This window comes from Chroicocephalus ridibundus, chromosome 2, assembly GCF_963924245.1.
Source record: "Chroicocephalus ridibundus chromosome 2, bChrRid1.1, whole genome shotgun sequence".
In the NCBI taxonomy this organism is placed as follows: domain Eukaryota; kingdom Metazoa; phylum Chordata; class Aves; order Charadriiformes; family Laridae; genus Chroicocephalus; species Chroicocephalus ridibundus.
The window spans coordinates 9,005,443-9,032,075 of NC_086285.1; the positions used below are offsets into that span (position 1 = coordinate 9,005,443).

Below are 26,633 nucleotides of genomic sequence, written 5' to 3' on the forward strand. Positions count from 1 at the left end.
TGGTGGGGCAATAGGGCAGCTGCAAATGTTTTAAATCAGCCTTGGAGATTAAATGGATTTACAATTTTGGGAGTATTCCACTGATCCCGGAAGAGCATGGGCAATGTAGGCCGCCTTCTCAGATAGCTGCTGCAGGAGCTGCCAGCCTGGTGTCCCCATCCTGCTGCCTCCCCCCACCCCCCGCCCCATAAAGCTGCACCGATGCATACTGAGCACTGTTCCCCTTGGGTCCTGTGGGCTGATCCAAGCTACATCAGTCACCTTTCAAACGACTGAATGCTAAAATCCACGGCTACGACACTTTTACGAGCTCACCTCACCTCTCTTACGCTGGATGGCCAGCAGTGCTAGCAGACTCTGTCTCTCTGCCCGAGGTACCTTACTAACATCTACTACCTCTGTAACACCGTCTCCTAAAAATGGTACCCTTAGGACTTTTCCTTTGTAGCACCTGTGAGTAGGTTTTTCCATTGTCACAGCTTGCCAGAGTGCGTGCTTTGCTGGGCCACGTGTCCTCCCTGAACTGAAAGCAAACCAGCCAAACCGATGGGAACTGGTAGTGAGCGTGGAGCTCGGAGGGACTGGCTGTACAAAAGCAGATCGTGTGGTGTGTTCTGCTGGAGGTATCACATTACCGCACCCCAGGTACTAAGAGTTTAGACCCACTAAAAGTTTCAGATACGTAGCTCTCCATGGGATTTGGTCTTTATCGGGTGAGGGGAGAACATTAGCAGACTGTGCAAAGGTATAGTTAATCAAGTTGAATTCATTTCTACCCATTCTGCCCACTGGCTTCAACTTCCTTGATGTGGTAATGAAGGGGGAATAAATAGCCCAATGTGGTACAGCCAGAACTCCAGGTTTTAAAGGAGCAGGAGGGTTCTGCATCCAATAACTGTACCTACTGCTGTTGCAGGCTTATTACTGCCCTTGCTAAGTCTGTACTCCCTTGAACAGATGTGTGCAGCTGGAGGGCTGCCTGTGAGCGATGGCTGCTCTTGAATCTGGCCTCTGTAACATGGAGGGGAAGGGAACGCTCTGCACTGACTCCGGAGAGCCCGTTGCTGCTTCCCAGGAAGGTGCTTCTCTGCCTCCATGGGCAGCAGAGACCTTTACCTACATGGAAGGGGCAGGATCAAGGATGGTCTTAGTAAACTGATCTGCTTAAAAATGTTTGGGAGCAATAACACACCTAGCATGCATTGCCGTAATGCATGGTCATAAACAACGGCTATTGTGCTTTAGCTCCTAAATGTTCATAGGTCTTCCTGGTGATGACTTTTTAAGGTTTTAGTCCACCTTGTCTTCCAGAGCCACTGCAGCATTATTTTCCATTGGCACCGTCCAAGGTTTGCAACAGTCTTTGAGCATGAGGGAGCTTTGTGGTGGTGGTGGAGATGCTCTCCAGGGACTCCTGGGAGTGTTTTGAGAATGATCCTGTTCCTGCCAGTCTCAGGGGAATGAAGCACTTCCCTTCTAACAGGAAAGGCTCTAGGACATGTGTGACTAATTCGTTACAAGGTAATTAAAAATTATCTGTCTTACTTCAGCGCTGCGTGATTTTGTCGAAAGGAGCTCTCTGGGTGAAGATGAGTTGAGAAGCTGGGAAAAGGTCCTTTCACCTGTCACTGGTTCCTCTCCTGATGGGAGGGAAATGGCTGGCTGTCCTGCCACGGTGCTGGAGGAGCTAATGGATGTCAAGTGTGGGGAAGCCATTCATGTGGTTGTAGCTGGCATTTTGAACGTGAATCTTGGTTAACAAGGAGAGGTGCTGTCTGTGCTCATAGGAGTGCTCCTGAGCTGTCCCAGTGATGGCACAGCGTGGTCTATATGGATTAACGGAGGATGCTCATGATGGGAGTGCAGCTTGAGTGGCAGGGAGTGAACCTGCAGACAGACCCTGCACATAGCCCACGCAGCCAGTGGAGACAAACCTGTTGCAAATGATGGGTGGGAGGGGATGAATGGCCTGAAGCATCTTCAGACTTGGCGGGTAGGAAAAATGTGCTGCCTGTATCCCTGTGATCCGCTGAGGTGCTATGGGGTGGGATGGATGGGAAGGTCATATTCCCGGTGTCCTTATGTGCCAGTGCTTCCTGCAACACCCTAAATGGGACTGTCTGTATAAATCCTTCTGCCTGAGCAGCTGCTGAGGTTGGCAGATACTGATTCTTGTCTTGTGGTGGGGATGTATTAATCTTTCATAAGTGATGACTCAGCCAAGCAATAAAGTTGGTACCCTAACATAGCACAGAGGTCAGGATGGATGGCCTCAGCCCTGCTAATATGTGAGCAGATTATTCTGTGCCTCTTCGTAATGAGTATTTCTGAATGGCAATGGCCACCGCTTCCTCCTCTAGCGTCTCCCCAGGAGGTGTTTGGCAACCTCTGAACGCCTTTGATCAAGGAAGGATGGTGTCAGAGAGTTGGAGGATGTGACTATCTTCTCCTTCCACTTTGTCCTGGCAATGAGCACGAGCTCATGGCCATCTGGGGGGACCAAACGCAGGGGTGACAGAGGGGTAGTGCCGAGCAGAGAGACCAAGGCACTTCAATAACACTGGGGTAGCGGTGCCAAAACATCGGGATGCGCTTTGAGAACAGTCAGCGTGGTAATGCACCTCTGTAATGAGGCTAAGCCATATGCATTTGCATAGCTAACTGCTGGACTAATTAGCACAATTAGCTTCCTACGTGTCCAACAACAAGCTTATTGGAAAAAATCTACATCGTAAGGAGAGTGGCTATTTCCAAAGCTATTGAAAACTGCGTGTCTTAAATTGTTAACCGTGAAAGAATTGAATACGCATGGGGAGGGCATGCAAAGGTAAACAGACAGGTACAAATATATTTATTTTCAATAACAGTGCAGTTAAGTTCAGTGATTGCCAGTGCACTGAGGGGTCAGGGACCCAGTGACTGGTCTATGTTTTGAAAGGGATCTGTTTTGCAGAAATTTCCAGGGTATGCCGTAAGGAAGTTAAACAAAAAAAACCCAAAATACAGTTTTGTTCTGTTTGAATTCCTCTTGGAAAGAAAAATATCAAAAGTGTGGAGTAAAGCAAGCCTTCATTGCTACCCACAACAGGTAGAAAAATAGACCAAGCCAATTGGAAAAGTCAAACTGATCCACTTATACAAGACCTTGAAAGCAATTGTGTTCTGATGGCCGGGGAAAAAAATGCATGAGCAAGAATAACCTCACTGTAAACATCTACAAAATATTGTGACTAAAACTATTGGGACCAAAGAGATGAAATTGCAATGTAAACTGGGACTGTGTCATAGTACAACCCAGCAAGAGGTTGACACAGGCTGTTAGATTTAAATGTAAATTATTGCTTCTTGTTAGAGAGGTGCTATTCACTTTTTTTTTCTTTTTTTTTTTTTTTTTAAATGAGCTGTTGCCTGGATCCTGATGCCTGGGACCAGGCAAGGTTGTCCAGTTTCCTACCAGCACAGTTCCATGTTGCAGATCTTCTGTGTCGCAGTTTCTATGAGCTGGTGTGATATGTAACGGTGAAAATGCAGAAATGCTTAGAAGGTCTGAGTGGTGGCTAGTAGATAATCTCTAGTAAAACTTGGCCTCGTGTTATTCTGTCCCTGAACCAAGGAGGATCAGTTTCATCCCTGGTGTAAGGAGAGATTGCCTCCAGTGGAGTTGCGCTTCCTGGTGAACGTGACCTTGTATAATAAATCCCTGCTGTAAAATTTAGGATCAAATGGGGCAATAATCACTTCCTTGTCAGATAAATACTCTGATGTTCCCTTTCCTTCGCTGGTTATCTGCAGACTCAGCAGAGATCCCAGTGTCACGTGAGTGAGAAAACATTTAGCTTTATCCAGTGCTACAGCACAGGGCTCTGGCCTCCATCCAGCCCAGTATGTTGGGAGCGCTGGGAAGGAGGTGAGGAGGGGAAAAGCAGCAACGTGGCGGTTTCGTGTCAGCTGATGCTGGGGTGAGCTGGGGCTTGCGTCAGTCCCAAGCAAATATTGAACAGCCTTCATGCTGCTCTAAGTTTTGTCCAACTATGTAAGGTCCCCCAAGGGTTACTGGAGGGCGGTACGGGCTTTATGCCTCACGCTCAGGCACACCCCGTGTCACCCCGTGCTGACAGCAAGGTGGGCGAGTGGGCTAGGAGGGCTTGTTTGACAGCTCTGCCGTGTTGGAGAGGTCTCCGTTACGGCAGGGAGTCCGCGGGGAGCGAGCTACGGCAGCGTGGAGCGGAGCAGGCAGCGCTCGCTGGCGTGTCACCCTGCAATGTGACCTACATGGCAGCTGCAAGCGCGCGGGAGGCAGCCACGATCTCAGAAACGCAAAGTGGCCCCTGTCACATCAGGGGACGTGGAGAGGACCGGGGGAAGCCGGGGACATGTTTTACCCTGGTGAACGTGCCACCTTTTGGCAGTGAGGCCAGCGGCTCCCCGGGGAGCGCCGGTGGTCTCTGCATCCTGTCAGTGGGAACCTGCTTCCCCGGGGGCGCACGTTGCATCCCCCCAAACTGCCCTGGCACAGCTTTCCTTCATAGCCGGGGGCCACCAGGGCATCGGAACTTGCGCGAGTTGGGGGAAGAGGAGAGCCCGTCTGCCAGAAACTCCGCATCCGCGGGACTCCCACGTCGCTGGCTATGCGGGATTTAATTCCTGAGCGCCGGGTGTCTGCGGCCCCTTTCCGCGGGCTGCGGGAGGGGAGATGAGTGCCGAGCTCCGGCTCTGCACATCGCCAGCCAGAGGCACATTGTGCTACGAGGCGGCCGGTGCATGCGCATCGCGTTGGCTGCCGCCGTGGAGGTGGGGAGCCAGGACCACATCGCTGCCTCCCGGCTCCGAGCTGCCAGTTGCTGGTTGCCAAGCAGTTATCATTGTTTCTGTGACGATTGCAGAGGCTGTTGCTAATTGAAGAAGCCCCCACAGCATCCTTCTCTCTGCTCCTGCTTCTGCTTTTATTTTAGAGGCTCAAGGGGGAAGACAGCTAGACTAGGGCTTTTTTACATTGCATTTTTATTTATTTCTTTTCGTGGGGGTGGGAAATTTCTCAGCTGGTGATTAAGTGATGGACTAGTTACTCATCCTTATCCCTTTAGTCTTTGTGTGTGCGTGTGTATGTCTGAACACACACAGACAAGCTTCCACACACACACACACACTGTAAAATCCTGTTTGCCACTGCAGTGGGCACAAATAGGTGAGCATGACTACAGCCAAGGAGCAAAATGCATCAGGGAAACAAGCCCAACAACAAGAACAGGTAATGCTTATTTTCCTCAATTTCAAACAAATACAGATTTGCATTGTATAACTCTGTTTCTTGTATGATTATTGTTTTAATTTTTTTTATTTTTTTTAATCTTCTTGGTGTGCATTCCTAAAATTGTCAACTGAGTCACCAGTCAGTGGCAGGAGGAAAGTACTGTGTAGCTGGGTTCAAGGTCTGCTTTCTCGGTGTGTGTAGAGGCTGGAGGGGGCGGGGGGAGAAGCTGAAATTATGCTATTTTTACCAGCCTGCACCTCTTGCTGAAGGCTATAGAGGTTTGTTCTGTAACTTGTTCCTTGCCTGCGTATGTGGGGGGCAGGATGTTGGGACGGAGGCCCCTTCTCGCTGGAGGAAGGGGGTAAGGCTTTTTCACGGCCCCTCTGCAGATGGGTCTAAAATTGCAAAAGTGGGTTTCAGCTTCTTACTTTGTCATGTACTTTCAGGGATTTTTTTTTTTTTAAATTTTTTTTTTTTTTTTGGCTGACATTTTCTTGGAGGGACACTTCAGGGTACAGCGTGTGCTCAGGCTGTGCGTGTGCGAGCGGTGATGGTGTGGGGGGGGCGGAGGGGGCAAAAAGCAGCTAGAAGTAGGCATAACTCCCATTGACTTTGGGGAAAATTGCAGTGCTCACACCATGGCTGAACTTGATTCATTTTCTTTCTCCTGGTAGGTGCTGCATGTGTTTCTATAGGGGTAGAAAGTTAAAGACTTAATTTTGTCTGTCGTGCCTGGTTTTTTTAGAGGGCATTTCTAGCTGACTGCACTTACCAGGACAGAATGAAGTCAAAACTTTCCCTGCCAAAAAAGCAGCGGGTGGCAGAAAAAGGGGACGTATCCTCGGCTGTAAAGGGTAGGCATAAAGAGCGGTGGCATAAGGGGAAGTCTGGTTGCGATCTCTGAGCTCCAGCTGAGGATGGCAAAGGTTCGCAGGCTCCTGGCGCACCGGTGGAGCAGCAGCTCCATCCTCCTCGGCACCAGCTTCCCCTCCCCGTGCTCGGCCCCGTGCCCGGGGGGAGACCACGGAGCAGCCCGTACGCTCCAGTTCTTCGATTTTCATCGTCTCCTTAAGGCACTGGAAGTTCACTGCTTTAATCTTCGGTTAGGACAGCATGGGAGGATAATTTAAACAGATCTCTCAGGGCACAAATTAATTCTTAAAATAGTTCTTCCTGGCTTGATAGGCTGAGCGCCTCGCACGTTGTTTTTCTTTTTCTTTTTTTTTTTTTTTCTTTTTTTTCTTGGAGCTTTATTTTAGGGGATTGGGGAAAGGAAAAGCATGGGAAGACACCAGGCACCACAAGTAGCATCATATAATCTGCATTTTCAGGGTGACATTTTACTAATGCCCCAAACAGGATCAACTGTTTAGTTAAAACAAGAAGAAAACAACTTCGATACTGAGGGTAAAGAAACTGTGCCTTCATCTAACCTTGTGGGGTTTCTCTGCTTCTCTCTCCATTGCTTTTGGAATATGTTATTTTTTCCACTGTTTGCTGCAGATTAAAATTAGTGTCGCTGTGTTTCTGGGAGGCAGGGCAGGGGTGTACGGGCAAGTGCCTTTTCTGAACAAAGAGAGCTGTGGGGCTGTCCCCTCCTCCTTCTTAGAGCTGTGTACAAGTGTCGGGGTTTTGTAAGTCAAGAAGTATAAGTCAGTTGCCTTTTATAAGGGAGCACAATTTTTGTTTCAAGTAGCATTACCTGCTGTTTTGCTACTGGCATGCCACGTCTTTTCTACTTCTCTCTTCCCATATGAAGTATAAAATGCCCAGAATAGGTCTTTGGTATTATGCAGAGTCTTGATTGAGTATATTCTAGAACTGATTGAGTTGCAATTATACCCATATGGTACGCTTAAATATTCTGAAAGTACACGCACTCTCAGCTCTGCCCTAGTGTGAGCATGAAATAGAAATACCAGGCATATATAAATATCAATGACATGGATGAATATTAATGTTCGAGTCTGTAAGCAACTTTGCTCACACCCATAATTATTATTTTTTCTTTTCACAATACATTATTAGTAAAATGGCTTGACAGTGTGGGGTTGAATCCAGTCTGTGTCCATTGATTTGAGTGCACTTTCATCTTTTAGCACCAAACACAGATCTAAACCCTTATCTTACTTAAAACAGTTCATAACTGAAAAAAAGGCTCTATCCAAATGCTATTTCTGGCTGCAGTTCTATTTCCAGGCTTGTGCATATCAAGAATTGCTGAGATTTTTTTTTTCGTGCCTAAAACTGATCAAGAAACTGAAAATTGTAGCTGGGAGACAGTTGAAGGCAAAGTGCTAGTCTGTCTGTAGCGGACCGAGTGTTTTTCAGAAGCAGCTGCTGCTGTCGTAAGAGATTGTGACCGTCCCTTTTCTCTCTTCCTTGCTGTGACATTCCCTGGATCCAGAGGCAGGCAAGTGACACAGTTGGCTTAAGTCTGTGCTGTCTCCTACCATGCTAACCCAAACAGAAGCTGGGCGTGAAAGGACACTGCAGGAACAGGGTGGGAAAAGTTTGAAAACATCTGCAGATGCTTTGCGGGCATAAATTTAGAAATCTAATTCAGTCCCATGTGTCTATATGCAAATGAAGGCATGTGCTGTCTTGAGATTTACAACAATTATAATAATTAGAAAATGATTGGGATGTGGAGATAAGCAATGCGCTGCCTTACCTGCTTGAAGCCAGGCAATAAGCATCCCTTTCTTCCCTTTGTTAATAAAAAATGTTTCTATACAGTTTCTTTCTGATAAGCAGTGTTGCTCACCTCCGTGCCAGTTAAAGTATTCAGAATTGTAATCATTTATCTCCTTGCTTATCTGTTTCACGGGTCTGAACTTTAAGTCTTTTGGGCATCATGTACAGAAAATGTTCTGTGAGTGGTGTGTAATAGTGTCTCTTACTGTCAAGTTGTGACTGCTTGATCAAGATGTAAGTTGAATGCAGTTGCCTCTGTACGCTTAGGTGTTTTTGACACGGCTATGGTTTCTTGTTCGAATGGTTGGAGTTGGATACGGCGCAGTGCTCAATGATTACAGTTGGTTTTTTTGCTAGACCCAATGCTCAGAAATGCGTAGAAAAGCCTGCAGGCATAGAAAAGACTTGGGATGTGGCTCAAGAGGACTAGTGAATCTTGTTTACTGTCTTGGGGATTGGTAGTTGCACGTGTGAGTATAGCATTAAAACCACTTTTCCATTGAAAAAGAAGAAAAGTACAACAACAGGTCAAGTACTCGGTCAAGGTTTGGTGATTTACACTGGCCGAAGATCCTTGTGTTTTAATATGAGCCTGTAAATTTGTTATCTTAGTTTAGCCCCATTCTTGTTACACTTAATGGCCTTTGGGAGTGCAAATAGCTCTACAGCCATACATAAAAATAAGGAGGCTGGTTTTTTATGAAAATGTGGTAATGGGCATAATGATAAAATGAGACTTTTAAGTATTTTAAAAAATGAGTCAGCATATCAAGGATAACAGGATCACAGATTCTGAGAGAACACCTTTTTATAAAACATATTTAAAGGGTTGATTGGTTAATTGTGTACTTGAACACTCAGAATAAATGATTGTTCCCATTTGTTTGGCTGCATAGAGAAGAACTGTCATGGACTTACAGGGAGCGAGATCCTGCTCTGAAATGTGCTCATGTCCTAGACAAGGTTGTTAATGATTGTTTGCATGCAGCTTCATGTAAAAGACCAAAAATTAAGTAAGGAGGCAAAATAGCTTGAGGGCTGCCTTTTATTGAAGTGGGCTCTGTGGAGGAGTGGATTCAGATCAATAGAACAGTTCTGCCTATTAGCTGTCATTAAGGTAATCAATTCTGAATTTTACAGAACAGATGGAATTCTACATAATAGGTGGCTTCAATTGGAGAGAGAACACATTTAACTTGGAAAACCTAGGCCAGACTCAGGAATAACGTGATGGAAAGATTAATATTTCATGCTCCTAATGTTCCCTTGCCACTCTGTACTTCACAGAAATAGCCTGTAGTATGTTGAAGAGTGAGTATGGTTGGTGTATCTAATATACCCAGCTGAAGTGTGCCTTTATTTGAGTAAACTTATCCAAATAAGAAAAAAAGGATGCACTTTAGGTGCATTGTGCAGGCTTTTTCCCTGCATAGTTATAATCCAGGTAATTCTGGGATTCCCGTAGCAAGGTGCGTCAATCCCCGTGTGCCCTCCCCATGTCTTCCTTCAAGGTCATAACTATCTCCAACCATCATGAGCTGACTCCTATGCTGTTACTTCATTCACAGACAGTTAAACTAAAAGATATGGGTGTACTTACATTGGGAAGTAGTATGGACCCACCCCATGAGGGCAAGAGAGGTGGTATTGAGGTTCCAAATACACATTTTGGACAGGGGGTTACTTCAGGCTAGTTCCAGATTGACATGAGTGTCTATTAGCGGTTGAACAGCATCTTCTCATTTAGCTGCATCCAAAAGGCAGCCAGTTTGTGTGCTCTGAGGCTGCTATAAAACATGAGTTAGAGCATGGTAGATGGGTACAATTGAGAGATTTGGTTGGTAGTGCAGTTCTGAATTGAACAAAAATACCAGATGTGCCCCACATGTCTTTAGGAGGGATGGGAGATGGGGTTAAATAAATGCAACTTCATGTGAGCTATGTTCCTGTACCTGAAGATATCTTTAAATGTTAATTTTTAATGTTTTGGGTTTTTTTTTTTCTGAGATGTGGCTTAAAATCATTCCATACCTGCTGTGCTCTCCCGAGGCCTGTCCAGCAAATCGTCATCCCTGGGTGCCAAATGTCCTGGTCAGTTCAACATGCTTTACCTGAAAGACTGCAACAATTCTGGTTCTCTGCGACACTACAGCCTCCTTACACCGCGTGAGCGATACCAGTTGGCTCCAAAGAGGCCACTCCACGGAGCGTACAATTGACTCCATTGTACACAGGATGTAGTGTACAGCAGGTTGAGGCACATATTAAAAGTTGTGAATTTTATGTGTCGAAATAGGAAAGGGACTTTGCCCTTTTATTTGTCGATACCATCCCTGGTGTATACTAGACCACAAAGAACCACTGCTGAATCTTCTGTTTTCTTAGCAAGGTTCGAGGCTACACATTGTAACTCTGTGTTCGGAAGCAGATTGAGCTTTGAATGTGTTACAAGAAAGCCCTGATTTACGATGCCGTTAGGTCTCACAGTCAGACTCCCAGAATCCCAGTGGCATAAAATCCAAGCAGGGGAATTGAGGAGCACCGAGACATACCCCTGCGGTACCCAGATTCAGCAGAGGGCTGGAAGGAGCTTGGCCTGGAGCTGTGGAACAGGTGGGAGTGAGTCTCCCAGGAGATGAGCTAATTTAGCGTGTTGTCTCAGTGACTTGTGATAGCAGAGCTCCTACGTTCTTGGCTGGAGTTGAGAACTGTCATATCCAAAAGGTGAGTCCCTGCTTGCGAGCATCCCTCATTCTTGCTGACTTGCTGCAGGATTCTGGCCCTGCTTATTACAGCTGTGCAGAAATCAGGGAGCAATGTCCACTTTTGGAAGGTGCCTGCCAAGGAGAAGGGAAAGAGTAGAAACTTGACTCTGACTTGCATAGAAAACAAAGGGTTGGGTTTTTTTTGTTTTAATGGAACTGTTTAGTGTTAGTTGTTTAAATGCATGATTTTTTAAAAATGAAATTGGTGATATGAGACAATACTTTTTTTTTTATTATTATTCATGATAACAGCTCTGTAAATTATGTATTTTATTGTAGACCAAACACAGTCTTTCTCCAGGAAGTTGTAGAGAACATTTGTGTTTCATTCTGTTAATGGTATCTGATCTGTTTCTCAAGAGATTAAATTTCTGTAATAGCGCTCCTGAGAACACTGTATTCAAGAACATGAAATTGCATCAAACTGGAAGTCTTTTCAAGCTGTTAATTTGCCGTGAGGAATACAGGCAGCTAAGCAATGGGGAGGGGGAGACTGAGGTGGAAAGGAGCATGTCTCAAAAGGAGAAGGCTATAGAAAAGCTTTTTTGGTGCTCAGTACTGAAATGGAAGTGCTCCTGGAAGGCCCCAGATTTGTCAAAACCGCATTATGGTTGGTCTTCTAAGGGTTCGTATACTTAGGTAGGACGCTGTTTGAGATTGTGTATGCTTTACGCTCTGGCTGTACCTTGACAGGTCGAGTGGAATGTGCTCTGCCACTTGTCCGTGGGACAGTGTTGGTTGATTTCTGCTCCCTCCACTCCTGGCAGATGTACCTTGTGCTGCAGCCTTTCTCATTATGCCTTTCTTTTGCTGTTGGAAACAAGACAGAATAATTTGTCTCTGTAGTTCACCAGTTACCTGGGGGTCATGAGACTGTGCTTGAACCCCCCACAAAAAAAAGCCGTCTTAGATTTTTATTTCTTTTAAACTCTTATATTAGAGCATCTGGTGCTTCATTCCAGTTGTGGACCGTTAGCAGTGCTATGCATTGCTACAGTCATTTCATGAACAGTGGTTTCATGAACCTGCTTGAAGTTCTTATGCCTCTTATTCTGCTTCTTTGTGATCTTTATCATGCATTAAGCTGTGGGGAATCATGGCCACTTTGGATGATGTAGGCAGCACTTTTTAGATGATGTACAGTAATGTCTATCATTTATGTAGTTTATTTTGTATGTTTTGCATTCAAGTCGTCTGTTCTTTTGTCCTTTCCTTTTTTCTTCCTTTCATCCTTTCTTTTGTCCCTCTGTCCTTCCTCCTCTGATTCCTAAGTGGGATTTAAGTAAGTGAAATAGGTTCAGAGGAACGAGAGTGTGGGCAGCATCAGAACAGGAAAGCTGAGTGCACCCCTTCTCCAAAGGGCTGCTGCTGATGTAGAGAAGAACTAAATGCAGAAGTGAGAGAAGGACATTGAATAAGTTTGCAAAACCCTTGTTAAACAGAAATTTGGAGAGGGACTTGTATTTGAAATCAATGAAGGTGATCAAGAATGGAAGGGTGAGTTAGTATCAATTTCTGATTTAAAAGCAAAGTTTGAGTGAGATTGTCAGGTGGTTTTGCATGATGGTTCACTGCTTGGAGCGTAGAACTTTGTGCTTCTTGTGCTGCAGGATTTTGTTGTGGCTCTGAGCAAAAGTGTCAGACATAGGTCCTTGGTTGCAGTCAGCAGCTGCTCTTTTCCTGAGGTAGTCCATTGTCACCTTACGTTGGAAAACAAAAAAGACCTGGGGGCCTCCTGAGGTTGAAATACAGGGTTCTGAGATACTGTTGTAACTCAGGCTACACAAGTAAGTACCTGAGATATCAGAGAGATGTACTCCTTGGCGTTTAGAGAACACAGGGAAAGGATCATAAGAGAAAACCTGAAAGTTAAAATTCATTCTGAAGACTTAGATATGAATAAGAATTTCAGTACAAAAAGGTCAAGATAAAGGTAAATCCTGGCAGGACTTCAGATAGTTATAAGCAAACTTGCAAATGAGAGAGAGAGAAAACACATAGAATTTTGGGATTTTATCTGATTTTGGGAACTTGAAGCAATTTTAGAGTTTGAGGTAAGGCAGAGATACATCTTTCAGCTCTCTGTTGCATAATGCAGAAAGACGTTTTCCGAGAAGGAGTAATTCAATTTTTTTCAATAGGAATGCTGCGGTGTAATTAGGAGCCATAGAGATGAAATGGAAAAGTAAATGTGGGGATGGTGAGCCAGGGATGTGTGTGGTCAAGGGTAAAAACAAAACCTTTCAGCAGTGAAACCAGATGCTGAAATTTTGGGGCCCAGGAGGTTGATGGAGGGCATCTTCCTGAAAGTCAGGACGAGGCTATGAGCCAAGGCTGAAGCCCAGAGCCTGGTACTTGCTGAGAGAAAGCCCTGACAAAAGTTGTGGAAGTTGTGGAAAGAGCTCTTAAGCGTGATGGAAGTGAAGAGGACATGGCTACATCCTACCACCATTAGTGAAAATCCTCCACAGATGAAGGAAAATGAGAGAGGAGATGAGTGGGCTAAAGAGTAATTATTAACCATGTGGAGGAGTGATGGGAATTACAGCAAAATTATGCTTGGATTGGGTGGTGAAAGAGGCTTGTGGGGGAAGTAGCAGCTGCAGGTAGGCAGCTGGTTCATAAGGATCATAAGCAGAGAACACATGGCAGCACCCTTCCCTGACCCACAGGGAGGTGGCAGCAGGAACAGAGAGGCAGTGGAAAGAGGAAAATCATCTATGACCATGTTGTCGTCATATAGTGATGGCCCTCTGTACAATAGCCAAGTTGTACAGAGCAGCAATGACGCTTGTTGTTCCCAGGAACACATTTGGTGGAGGATCTCAGCAGGCTTTGCAACCTTCCTGAGGGCTCGCAGTGAGGGACAGCGGCTGCTCTCCAGGGAGCATGTGGGTGATGTGGTGGCACCATGAGAGGGATGAGGTGCATGGAGAGGACTAGCTGCAAGCCTTGTATGACAGAGGGAGTTTGGAGACTATGCCGTCTCTTGCCTTTGCTGGGAATTTGTGTTGTAGCCTTGGGCAATGCTTTGTCTCCGTATCTCCATCCTGTAACATGCTGGTAACTGTTTACCTGCCTGCCTTGAGGGAAGCAGTGGCTGTATTTTTGCCAGCTCTGAGATATCCTGTGTCATGTCAGAAATACCCTGCCTTCAAAATAAGTTGTTAAACAACACATTAACTAAAGATACTGCCTTCTCTTCTGTCACATGGTGGGGTGTGGTGGGGAAAAAGCAGCAGCTCTCTTTGCCAGGGGAGAAGATCCCCAGAAGAAGAAGAGGAAGAAAAGGGTTAAGCTCCTCTTCTTGCCCAGGGAAATGGCACTGCTTCAATTATTCTCCCTTGTGTTACCCATCCCTGAGTGCCCTGATTGTCTGTGCCCTTACTGCTGCTGGAGATTCATATTTTTTTTTTTTGAGAGGCAACCTCTGTGCTGTACGTGTGATGTATGGTAACTGGCAAGCAAGGTATGGCTATTACTATTATGAGATATTATTTTGTGATGGAAACTGCAGGTGAAAAGTGCAGATAGACCATAATTTCTCAGAGTGGGATTTGTCCCAGTCTGCTGGACAACATCTGGTCACAGAGGCGTAACAGGGACTCTGTTTTGGGATCTTCTTTCTACAATCTCCTGAAAGGAGGTTGTAGAGAGATGGTGGCTGACCTCTTCTCCCTGGTGACAAGTGATAGGACGAGAGGAAACGGGTTCAAGTTATGTCAGGGGAGGTTTAGATTAGATATTAGGAAACATTTCTTCACTGAAAGGGTTATTAAACATTGGAACAGGCTGCCCAGGGAGGTGGTGGATTCACCATCCCTGGAGGTGTTTAAAAAAAGGGTAGATGGGGCACTTAGGGACATGGTTTAGAAGTGGCTTTTGTCAGGGTAGGTTAAAGGTTGGACTCGATGATCTTAAAGGTCCCTTCCAACCTCAGCAATTCTATGATTCTATGATCTTGTCTCATTGCAGTGCCAGCGTCACGACTGTGTCTCCGGGCTCAGCAGCCTTGGCAGGAGAGGCTGGCGAAAGGATGGGGCAATCTCCCTGCATCCCTGCGAGAGAGGAGTGCTTTTGGAAGGCATTTCCCCTGTCTCCATGGCCACCTTAAAAAAGCTCAATTGCAGATGACCATGTACAGAGACTAGGCTAGTTTTGTTAGAACTGGCATGTGCTGGGATGGAGCGAGTTGTTCCAGAGGGGATTGTGATGAGTCACCAAGAGAGCAGGAGCGTCTAGACATCGTCTCTCTGCTGCTGCATCAAACTTGGCGTGTCCCTCACAGCTCTTCGGTGGGCATACGCACCGCCGCCGTCCCCGTGTGGGAAAGCCTCGTGCCCGCATTGCATCCGCTTTCCCGGGTGTGAGTGCACAAGTCTGGGCTGAGTGGGGGATCAAGCCCTGGTGAAGGGCGGTGAGACAGGCTGAAGCACTTGGGAAGAGCTAAGCTGAGCTTACACATGAAATGATCGTACAAAACCCCATTACGGGAAGAGAGAGTGAGTTTAAGTGAAACAGTAAAACCAAGCAAATCTCAAGGCTGCGCTGTTGGTTGGGGGTTTTTTTTGAATCCTTGAGTTTACATCCTTACCTTTGTCAGTCAAAAAGCAAATGGTGTCTGCTTTTATTGTTTATAAAAACTAAAAGAGACGAAAATAAAAGTAAATTTCATATAAAGATTTGCAATGCTTTGACTAAAGTAGTTTATATTACTGCTTAACTGCTGCTGAGCTTGAAATTGGAGAGATAATAAGCCTTCATCTGAAGCAATTAGTCTGCACTTTTTGACTCCATTACCTTCGCTTATGTCTGTAGTTGAATAGTTACATGCAGATATTTAAGGCTTCGTTGTGGTATATTATTGTCAAAAGTGAAATCACAACTTAGACATTAATTTATTGTTAATTTGGCCTGTCAGAGATGCCATAATAAACATGTAATTGACCGGGGGTGAACGTATGCGGTGCATATTAGTTAGAATGCATTTGGGGCCTTTAATTTAGCTTAATCAGACACTGTGACCAACCTCTCAACTCTTTTTGTGTAGGGTTTAAAGGGGTCTGATACTTAATCTTAATGTGGCTGTAGAAATTAATGAACGGTACATTAAGTTGTAACCAGCCTTAAGTGTGCTGACAGCCTCGCACTTTTATCTTTCTGTTTTCATGGCCAGGAGCAAACAGGTTATTTTCAAGTACATGTGCAACATTTTGTGACAACTGGTAGAGAGAAACTCAAGGATGTACAGGGAAAGCATTTTGCAACTTAGCCCATATTAAAATGAGAGTAAGCAAAGGCACAAAGTCATGGGTTTTTAATTGTGCAAAACAGTCTATGGCAAAGCAGATGATATTTCTTGAAGGATGTAGTAAGCAAAAACTTCAGGCTTTTTATTATTCTGTGGTACTAGATAAAACGGAGGAATTGCTGAAGGTGGGGAAGGATAATTATACTTACTTTCTTTTTATTTCCTCATTTTCAGATTCCGTAGATGCTATTGCACTGAGTGTAATAAGCATTGACTGCTCCTCGTAGCAGGAAATTTCTATCTAAACTTTCATCTACTTAAGAAATCCTGGCACTTCAGAGTTTAGTAGAATCTAACACCACTAGCAGCCTTCTTTTTCATAATTTTCATGTCCAAATATCTTTGTTGTAAAAGTTAATTTACAAACGTTGTTGAGAATGCTGATCCATCAAATCTAATGAGTATTTGAGATTAATCTTTGTGAGTTTAATCATTGGAGGCTTCAGTTGCATTAAATTGAATTATTTTCCATGGCCTTTTACTCATAAGGTATAATACATGGTTTTACATGGATCATATTGATGCTTGACTTTGCTGTTGCAAGTCATGCTGTAATTAGAAGTTTTGTTCCAACACTCCAAGCTAAACCAGCCAGATAAAACAAAGAGCAGTTGTGAATGCATGGGACAGCAAAATCCACAGAGAAATTGATTGAAATAGCCCTGGAAAGTACTTAGCGCATAAGGTTTGTGCATTAGTAAGATGTATATTGATTAGGAAATGTTTGGACTTTCCTTGCTAAAGGCTTTTCGGTTCTCACTTGTTCAAATAGGTATCTCTTGGCAGGACTAGCTGACTTCAGTTACTACTCGTCTCAACAGAAACGTTATCTTCCTTCCCATAAGGTCTTTAAGGTTGATAGTAAGTAAATAGATGATTTCTTCATTTAGTTTTGTTCCTTGTTTACATCCCAGGCTTTCCAGTGCCCTTCTGGGAGATTAGCAGACTGTGGTGTTATCTACTAGGCATCTTTCTCTCAAATATGTTGAGGAATTCAGCATTGATACTGGGCTGCGTGTTGACAGAGTATCCCTGTTTAAAACAGAGAACTTTAAGGAATTCTGGAAAGTGCATATATCTGAAAAATGATGAGGAGATGTTTGGAGTGAGAAGTCAAATTGAGACTGAATCTATTGACTTTATCAAGCCTTGAGCTGGCCTCTGTACTGTCTTTCACTAGTCTGAAAGCCCTTATGTAGAAAACAGGCTTTAAATCTACAAAAGCAACGAACTTGTAACTAACAGTTTTGTTGCAACTGGACCATTGTGTTTTCATGTGGCTTTTATGACAAAAAAACTAAATATGGTAAATGGCTCCCCTCTGTACAGTTCTGTCATGATGGGGAGAAATGCTTCTTTCAGAAGTAAAATTTCTCTTACGTCTTCTGCTGAGTGAACTCTGATGGAGCTCTGTCTGAGAATGGACTTCAGGGTTAGGACTACAATATACCTCAGGCCATGTTTACACGTTGGAATAAGGTTGCAGGCCTGGTCTCCTCATCATTTGTTTCAGGAGATTTATTTTAGCACCCATTGCCTCCCATCCTCCTATTTGTGAGGAAATACTGTTCACACTGGTCTTCTCCTGACCTCGAGGTGGAAGGTGACTAGAATGCACTTGGGGACCAAGTAGGTCCACTGTCAAGCCTCCATACTAGATAGCGTTCTTCCTATAAATTCCTGTAGGTTCCTACAAATTTTAGAACTTCTTCAGTCAGATATAATGCTCTCAGCATCTGTGTGGGTCAGTAAATAAATTTTCATCCTGTGTGTTGTGCCAGGGAGCAATTTTTTTTGCTCTTCAGCATCCTAGTGGGAATTCCAGAAAGACTACAGTGATCAATAGCACACAGCCACTGTCACAGGCTAAGCCCAGATTTCAAGTCTTCAGTGTTCACCTTGCTGTAAATTAGAGTGGTTTGAAACTATGATGTGTTGTTTTTTTTCTGTAAAATGCAGTTCATCTGTACCAGGGATACTCCCACCAAATCATCTAACTCAAAATATTTTGAGGAGACCTTTCAAATCTCCATGAGGAACATATTTGGACCATAAACCTAGTTTTACTTAAGTAATTTATATACATATACATTAAAATGGAAATTGGTATTTGATGGGATGGGGAATTACCAAACCAAAAAATTCCCATTGTTCTATAAATTGTTCCTGCTGCCAAAATATGTGATAAGCTTCTGGTCTTATTTTTGTAGGTTTAAAATATCTGAAACCTGAAATTTTTTGTCACAGTTTGTGATACAACTAGAATTAATTACATCTCTCAATTAATATCAGAAAGCTCTTCCCCATCTCGTTCTAGGAAAGAAAAGAGTGCTTGGCTGGTTGCTACTTCTGTAATAAAACATTCTGGAAATACTGTTTTATGTACACAAAGATATGAAGTAATTGAGCTCAACAGGCCATGTAAAATACACATGAGGAATAACGTATGTACTTGAGGCTAAAAATATAAGCTTAAATGAATCCTAGTGGGATGCTCGGTGCTCATGCTACTTCTCCTCCTCTCACTGAAACTAGAGCTTATTTCTCTTTGCTTTTGTTTCCCAAATAGCTTCTTTGTCATCTTTTCCTTGACCTCTATGAAAAAGTTTGAGCAAGAATCAATTCTTTCTTCAGCCAAGTTGCTGCGGCACAGGCTACTGTAGTACACGAGTCGTGCCTAATCCTTCAGAGAAGAACAGATGTGCCAGAGGTTTGGGGACGCAGTTAAGGAGAGATTATAACAAAGCTACACAAGTGTGCTCTTTCTCCGGGGAGTCACTCTGCAGGGGGACGGCGATACATTTTTCAAACCATGTTCCGTGTTATGTTTCATGCTATTTCATCCACGCTCCCATGTTTTTGGTCACAAGCGCCTATGGGTTGCCAGAAACGCAGCCTCCAATAACCACTGAACCTATGTTTTATCTTTCCTTGGCCCCTTTGTGTCAAAGAGAAACTGTTTCTGTGAGGAAAAGGGAATTAACTTGTTGCAAGCTGTTCACCAAATACTGTTTGTGCTTTTACATGTGGTTGGCTGCTCGTCGGGCGTAATGCATATCTTTTATTTATTTTTATTGCTGAAACTGATGGAAAAAACAAGAGATGACAGTTGCTCTAAGGAGACTGAGTTTAGATGACACTCGCATGTTTATACTTCATTACTTTTCATTGTCTTGACAGTTTCCATAGAGTTTCTTTCCATCACATAAGCCTTCAATTACCAAATGAAGATTAGTCCATGGCCCCAAGCCAAAAAACTGTTGAACAGCGTTTTTTTTAATATTATTTATCAATATGGGTAATACAACTGACTCAAGAAGAGATCAACTTCAGTTAAAGGTTTCTTCAAGACTGGTTGTATTGGCAGTGTGCAAAAGTGAAGATCTAAGTCTGTCTGAAAAAAGTGTGGCATTGACTTGTCCAGTTGTGCTAATCGCCTTTGCAAATGTCACCTGTCACTGGATTTTCCTTTTGCTTTCAGATCCGGGGAGGGAGGAGAGAACGCACACACACACAAAAAATGTATTAAGCCAGGCTATTAGCTTAAACAAACTGACCAATAAAATCGTTGATGTCTGCTTTGTGAAATTACATCGAGCAAGAGAAGGCTAAGAACTTTATTTAAAAAGAAGAAAAAAAGAAGAAAAAAAAAAGGAAAGAAAATCCACCTGTGACTCTTGCCTGCAGGAATTATGGATTTAAGGGAAGAACGATTTTTGCAGCAGCAGCTGCTGCTGTTGCTAGAATCTCCGATTCCCTCCTCCCCGCCTGGGAGGTGGTTTGTAAAGGGGTCGGGAGTCGGGAGACAGCCGCTTCCCGTTGCCCGGCTGCGGCGTTCGTCCTCCCGGTGCCTCGGTTGCAGCGCTCCCAACACCGCGGCAGAGGCAGATGGCTGAGGGTGGCACTGAAGGCTCCCCTCCATTTTTAGCAGCAGATTCCAGCACCCGCTAGCCATTTACTCTTTTTATCAGTTGGGCAACGCTGCAAACTTTGGCCACATATTCAGTTTTAAAAAAGCTGGGGTAGCTCCTGCTTTTTATTTAATTTTTCTTTTTTGGAGCATTTGGGGCAAATATCCTGCCGGAGTTTTGTCTGGGTAATGCCACTGAGGGATGCAATCCTGTTTGTTGTGAAACGCACTCTGCATGCGTGAAACGCTACTGAACAAGCTGCAGAGTATTATTTAGATCACTGGGATTTGGCAGGAGATGACCAGTTAACACGAAAAGCCAGGAAGAAAATCAAATAGCTGTGGGAGATGTTGAAAGTAACAGATGAGAAGAGGTTGCTTGCAGAATTTTGATTCTACACAATAAATTATTGCTGGCAAATTGAACTGCTGCCTGCTTTTCAGTTATATTAGAGAGCTGGAAAGAATGCATTCTTTGGCCAGGCAATCATCTGCTGTCTTTTATTGACAGGCAAGTAAAACCCGAATGGGGAAAAAGACTAATTAATCATTACTTTATGTAACCTGTACCAGCGTAATACAGTTTTGACATTTCAGTCCTAGTGTGCAGTGTTAATTTAAATTAAGTTTGGGGTTTTTTGCTGTCAGATCCAGGAATGAAACATGTGGAAATACTTGGAGGTGTTTGATGGGAGCCTAGTAGATTTAGGTGTCCAAGTCCAACCGAAAATGACAGTCTCAAATGTTTTAGCTTTCTCTATACCACGTAGCTGGTAAATAATGCCCAGGGGGGAAATTGTTGAGTCGTGATAAATTGTTGAGCATCCAAAAGCTATTGTTGGTCTCGCTGGGGACCGCTGAAAGCTCAGCGCTCTTGAAAATCCAGCCAATTATGTAGGTGCTTATGCACCAGCTTTGAAGGCTCACTTTTCTTGCGTACTAAAAAGGATGTTTTTTTAAAAGCTTTCTGCTGTTACTGGCCATTTATTTTTCCCTCTGTTTTCTTTTGAAAACACCTAAAAAGGTAGCGCACTCGAAACAAACACATTTGAACTGCTGTGTAGTGAAATTATGGCATTTAATTCTGGGAAACTGAGGGTTGTCTGCTGGTCAGTAGTAAGAAGGAAAAGGGAGCAGTTTCTCAGATTTTAGGGCATTAGATAATCCTGTTGAGTTTTGTCTTTTTCTTTGCATCCAAGAGATAACAATGGAACCGAATTGCTATTTTAGAGATAGAATATAGTTTGTTTTCTTTTTTTAATTGGAATGTAACAGACTCTGAAAGACCTCAGGACAGGAGATGCTTTAAAATAACTATTTATACTATTGATGATGATAATGAAATGTAATTATAGGGTTATGTTATTTAAATATAGTCTCCTTACAGAAAGGTGTGTGTTGCTAAACTGGCACCTTCCACATGTAATAATAGTACCTAATGCGTTCTTTGTGCTTTATGTCTGCAAATTGCCTTTAAGAATACTTTTTTTGACATCTCGGTGATGTGGGTAAATTGTATTACCCGCACGTGGCAGAAAGGGAAGTTTAATATGACAAGGAAGTGACTTGCCCAGGGCTAAATTGCTCCTGTGTTTCAACCTCTGAGCCCCCGCAATGCAACGATGTTCGGTGCTGGGGGGCTATTGGTTTGGGTCAGCACTGTCTTCAGGCAGTTTGTTGCAAGGCGCAGACGTGTCCTACATTGCTTAAACATCTTGAAAATGTTAACAATGATCCGTTCATTCATTTGATTACTCAGGTTTTGGTTCTTTTAAATAAGATCAGACACCCTTGGGTCTTTGGATCTTTATGGGCTCTTCTAGAGGTTTGGCAGCCATTTAAAGAAGCTCCTCCTAAACCAAACTCTAACAAGTGACGGTGGATATCAACGCTCCGGCAGTAACACTTGTGCACACTATGGTTTATATGTTTGTGCACACATACAGCCCCACCAGGAAAATCATCAAATGAGCCCTTGGGCCTGCCAGCACCCCTTGAACTCTGAACCCGAGAGCAAGAAATCACTGCCTTAAGGCTGAGATGCTTCCAGAAAGGTGTTGGGCAATATCTCTCCCCTTTGTGAACGCCGCATTTTCCAGCTTCCACTGGATTTCTACTGGCCTAATAACTGACTTGGGAAAGAAAAAGCAGACTAGTACACCACTTGAAAAATGTCTCATCTCTGGAATGAAGAATAGCCCTTCCACTGCAGGTGGTTTTAAATTTGAAGTGGTTTGTTATTTGTTTATGAAGGAAGAAAAATTTCATGATATATGGTGGTTTGTGTCCCCAAAAAAAAAATAAAATATAAGAGCCGTGGGTGAATGCTTTGCAGTGACAGGAGAAAAAGAGCCCCAGAACTGCCTCTTGGATTCGCTGATATAACCTCCTCCCGTATCTGAGTGCCTCACCAACTGTTAATGAATTTAACATCAGCGGTAGGGATGCTGGCATACCTTATGAAGTCTGAACAGACCATTTTGGTTACTTGTTTAGTGTTCCTGACTATCACGGGCTGCACACTTACCTTTAATCTGTGCTCCTCCTTTTCACAGAGAGAGGAGGGAGGCACAAAGAGATGATCCAGCTCTGTCTCAGTCCTGGCGCTTAACCCTTGGTTTCCAAGTCTTCAACACTTTAACCACCAAACTAGCCTTTCTCCTAGAAAATTTAGTATCTCCTGTCCTCACCCGGCAGTGACAGCAGTATTTCATTACCTGCGAACGTCTTTGCTTCCCTTGAGGAGCAAAATATATGTCATTCCTTGGTGGGCAAATAGGAATGAGGGACGTGCGAACAGCGCTGCTTTTAGCTCTCCTACTAGACAGATAGTTCTGTGGCCATGGGTCGCTGGCCTGGGAAAAAGAAATATGATGCGGTTTTCAGGAAAATCCCTTAAATTTCTCTCTTTCTGGTTTTCGTAACGTGGCAAAGCAACTGCATTTTCAGTGAGCTACAACTAATGAGGACAAGGAGGGCCTACAGAAAGTGTGGAGGCTGGAGGAAAGGGAGCCTTCCCTTGAAAATAGACGTAGTGTGTTAAAAATATATATGTGGAGAAGAGGAGAAATCACTAGTGAAATAAATCATCGTCACCCTCCGTTTTCTCTTCTTTCTGGCAATTCTGCATCTGAAACTAGACGGTTTCTGTCCTGAAATACTCCAGGTGGGCTTTCCCCTTCCCTGTAGCACTCCAGCAGTGTTAGTAGCATACAGCTGTCTCGACAGTCCTGCATTTTCCAAAAGACAAGGATTCTGGCACTTAGTTGACTGCAATAAATGCTGTTTTCAAGAAATATTTTCCAATTAAGTAAGATAGTCCATTGCCTCTAATAATTTCAAATGACTCTCCTTCCTTTGGTTTAATAGTTCAATTTTAAATGTATTTATCATACATACACTTTTGGTTGTTTGACTATTATTCACCCCTTTGTAAAGGTTCATGATATGGAAAACTACTCAAGGTATTCCTTTTATTTTCATTGCATCCATGTATTATCAAGCAACGCATACAAATATGCACACGTGAATGGGCATGCTCACCCACCCAAAACCAACCTCTCCTAGCCAAAGAAAGAAAGACAGACTTGAGCCAAATGGGAGGAAACTTGGAAAAACCACACATGTCTAATTTCAGGGGTTTCAGCAAAGCAGACTTTGATATTAGGGTGAATTATGGGGAGAGTGTGATGTTGGAGTGTAATAATGATGACTTTACTATCCAGGACATGGGTTGAGTTGTTGGAGGTATCAGAAGGGGTGTAGGGAGCAAGAAAGGAAAGTCTGGTGGCTGAGAAGGTTAAATGCTATCATGGGGCCCCTCACTCCCTTGTGCTGTAACTTCTGTGTGATGCTGAGTGATCTCCCTAGTCATTTTTTTTACAGGTTCCATAGTTCTCATTTGTCCCATTTATTTCCAAAGCTCAGCTGGATGTAGTTGCTCGGTAAAACTCTGGATTCCAAACCAACATTATTTTTTTTTCCTGACTTTCAGGAGCGCTAGACATTTCTAGCTACAACTGAACTAGATAGGAGCTATACTTAACTATATAAAGTTATGATAATTACTCTGAAAAAAAAATCTTATCTCAGGCGTCTGAAATTGGACATCCTAAATTAGCAAAATGTTTGACCTTAATCAGTCTCTGACTCAGCTCCCCATCTGTGCAATGGGATGATATCTTCTCTTGACCACGTAGAGGTGCTGTGGAAAGAAAGTGATGAGTATTTGAAGCACTCACATATTGTAGTGAGGAGCTCCATAGAAACCGCTATGAGAAAATTGATAATTCTGCCTTTAAGGCCGGCCGGGATTGTGTGCTGCAAATAAGTCCACACACACAACGGTGAGGATCAAATGAAATATTGAAAAGGCCTCATTACGTGTGAGCACCAGCCGCTTGGTGCAACATCGGAGCCAGTTGGAAGCGTGTAGGATATGTAATTAGACTCTAGCACAATACATGCACACAAGGGGCTGAATTACAGCTTGTGGACCTTGAGGCTTAAGTCTGACATTTCCCAATTTACTGCTTGCGTGCAAACCTTAACCTTAAGGTAGATTTTATCTGTTATTGTTGAATACAGGTGGGATTTTCAAAAGCACTTGGCTCTGTCCTCTCTCTGTTGCTAGTAAAGATAACAGGACGTTATGGATGACTTTAGTGGGAGCAGAGTTAGGCCAGTGTTGAGTACTTTCAAGTGACAAACCATGTTTTGTGTTGCAAATTGTCTGAAAAATACACTGGGAAAAAAAAATGCTTGAACTCAGTGAAGCTCTTGTCATTCCTAAGGGCTGTTAGCTTTCTCTATTAAGAACAACCTTGTGTGTGAGATGCTAAAATTAGGTATTGGCAGTGTTTATTGTTGTTTGCTAGTGCATAACATGAGTATGCACAATTTCTTTTATTAACCTTGAATGCAGAATTTCATTGACCTGATTCTGAACATCAGAAACCTTGAAGTAACCTACGGAGGATTTTATCTGACATGCACCAAGTAGTATTTAACTCACCCAGAGTCAAGTTTTAGTATTATTTATATTATGGCAAGCATCAGAGATCAAAACCCTATTGTGCCAGGTTCTTTATCAGACACTGCCATGAAGATCTGGCAGTTTAAGTTGACAAATCAAGTTTTCTTATTCCCGTTTTACATGCAGAGGAGGCAGAATCTGGCCTGCAGGGAGCTGAACTTGTTTTGCACTCGCTGAAGATGAGGAGAGACTTCCTCAAAGTCAGGCACCAACATCTGTAGTAGAATCAGTACCTGAATCCAGAGCTGTTGGGTCAGAAATGTAATTTTGGCAGCATTAATTCATTTCTCTTCTCCTTTGCAGATACAGTCTTGCAGCCTGCTTGCTGACGTTTTGTCTTTTTTTTTTTTCCTTCTCCATTGTTTTAAGACTTCTTCTATACTTTTTACATATGCAGTATCTTATGCTAGTAGTAAATTACTGTCTTCCTCTGCAAAACAGAATTTTTTTCATCATAGCTTTACTCATGCCACCTACCATGTCTTGTTGGGACTTTGCAAATCAGAGTGTACTGAAGTCAGTGCTACAGCGCATTCCTCCCACCCCCAGTGTAATTTTCTACCGTACCCTTGGCATCGTCTCACGGATCCTGCACGTTTTCTTAGCGGTAAAGAAGAAACATTTTAACTCCTGCAATTTATGGGACCTCGCAGGGAAAACATACTTTCCTTAGAAGTTGCAGGAGCAAATAGAAGTATTCCTCACAGTGAGACTTCAAGTGAGTTAGCAATTGAATTGAAACACCTCTCTTAACTCCAGGAAGCTGTCCGCTTTCACAAACTAAGGGAGTGCTTTGGCAAACGTCTGTCAGATCTCTCCCCCATGGAAGCCCACTTGTCTAGCACATTATCTTTTTTCCATTCCACCTACCACGGTGATTTGTGATATCAAATAGCAATAATAATCTTTTGGTAGCACAGATATGGCCAGGTACAAACTGAGATCCACATCATGGAAGAATGTTTCTTTACCTTGCCGGACAGGGTGTATCATGCTGAATTCTGTTTCAGAGACAATGGCATGTAGAGGTGACTAGACTAGATGAAGATAGTGTTCTTTCTGGGAAATAATTGTCTAAATTTTTGTCTAATTTTCTAATACAATTTACTTTCCAACACCCTTTATCCTCTCTTGGCCATCAAATATAACTCCTATTTTTCGATTATCATGTGTTTATTCCTATTGTAATAGTATCTAGTTGCTCCGGTCGGTATGATGGTCTCTGTTTCCAAAGAAATGAAGATTTAAGTGTAAAGCAAGAGTTCATGTTGATGATGAGCACAAGCAGTGAAACAGAAAGAAACAAGAAGAAAACAGAAAGGCCACTCTCTTCCTAGGGCTTGATAAGGATACTAAAGTACAGGGCTATACATTGAGCACGTTATAATACCTAGGATCAATGAATAGAAATGAATAACGTGCTCATCCCAAAAGAGTGCGACTTTTTGGAAATCAGTGTTTTCTTCAGTGGGACTCTGAAAGGGAGGAAAAGTTCACTTGCAAGTGGAATCCCTTCTCCTATTCTTATATTCTGGAGGGAATTTCAACTTGCATCTCAGCGAGCCCGGCTGGATGGTGGCACAAAGGAGAGACTCTGTGTTCGTTATTGCCTGCAGTAGTTCTGGCAACACAATTCAGAGGGGAATTTGAACAAAGTGATTTCA

General features: G+C 43.4%; 1 protein-coding gene across 5 annotated transcripts in view; it reads left to right on the plus strand.

Annotated features, from left to right (window-relative positions):
• DPP6 (dipeptidyl peptidase like 6) overlaps positions 1-26,633 on the plus strand; it is a 569,379-nt gene that overhangs the window by 301,870 nt on the left and 240,876 nt on the right. The window contains exon 1 of one of the 5 annotated variants that reach the window (XM_063324394.1): positions 4,779-5,248. The exons of the other annotated variants lie outside the window; for them this stretch is intronic. Within the exon in view, the coding sequence (XP_063180464.1) occupies positions 5,192-5,248 (57 nt within the window). The 5' untranslated portion in view covers positions 4,779-5,191. Of the gene's footprint in view, positions 1-4,778; positions 5,249-26,633 lie in introns of those variants that run through there. 5 annotated transcript variants of the gene reach the window in all.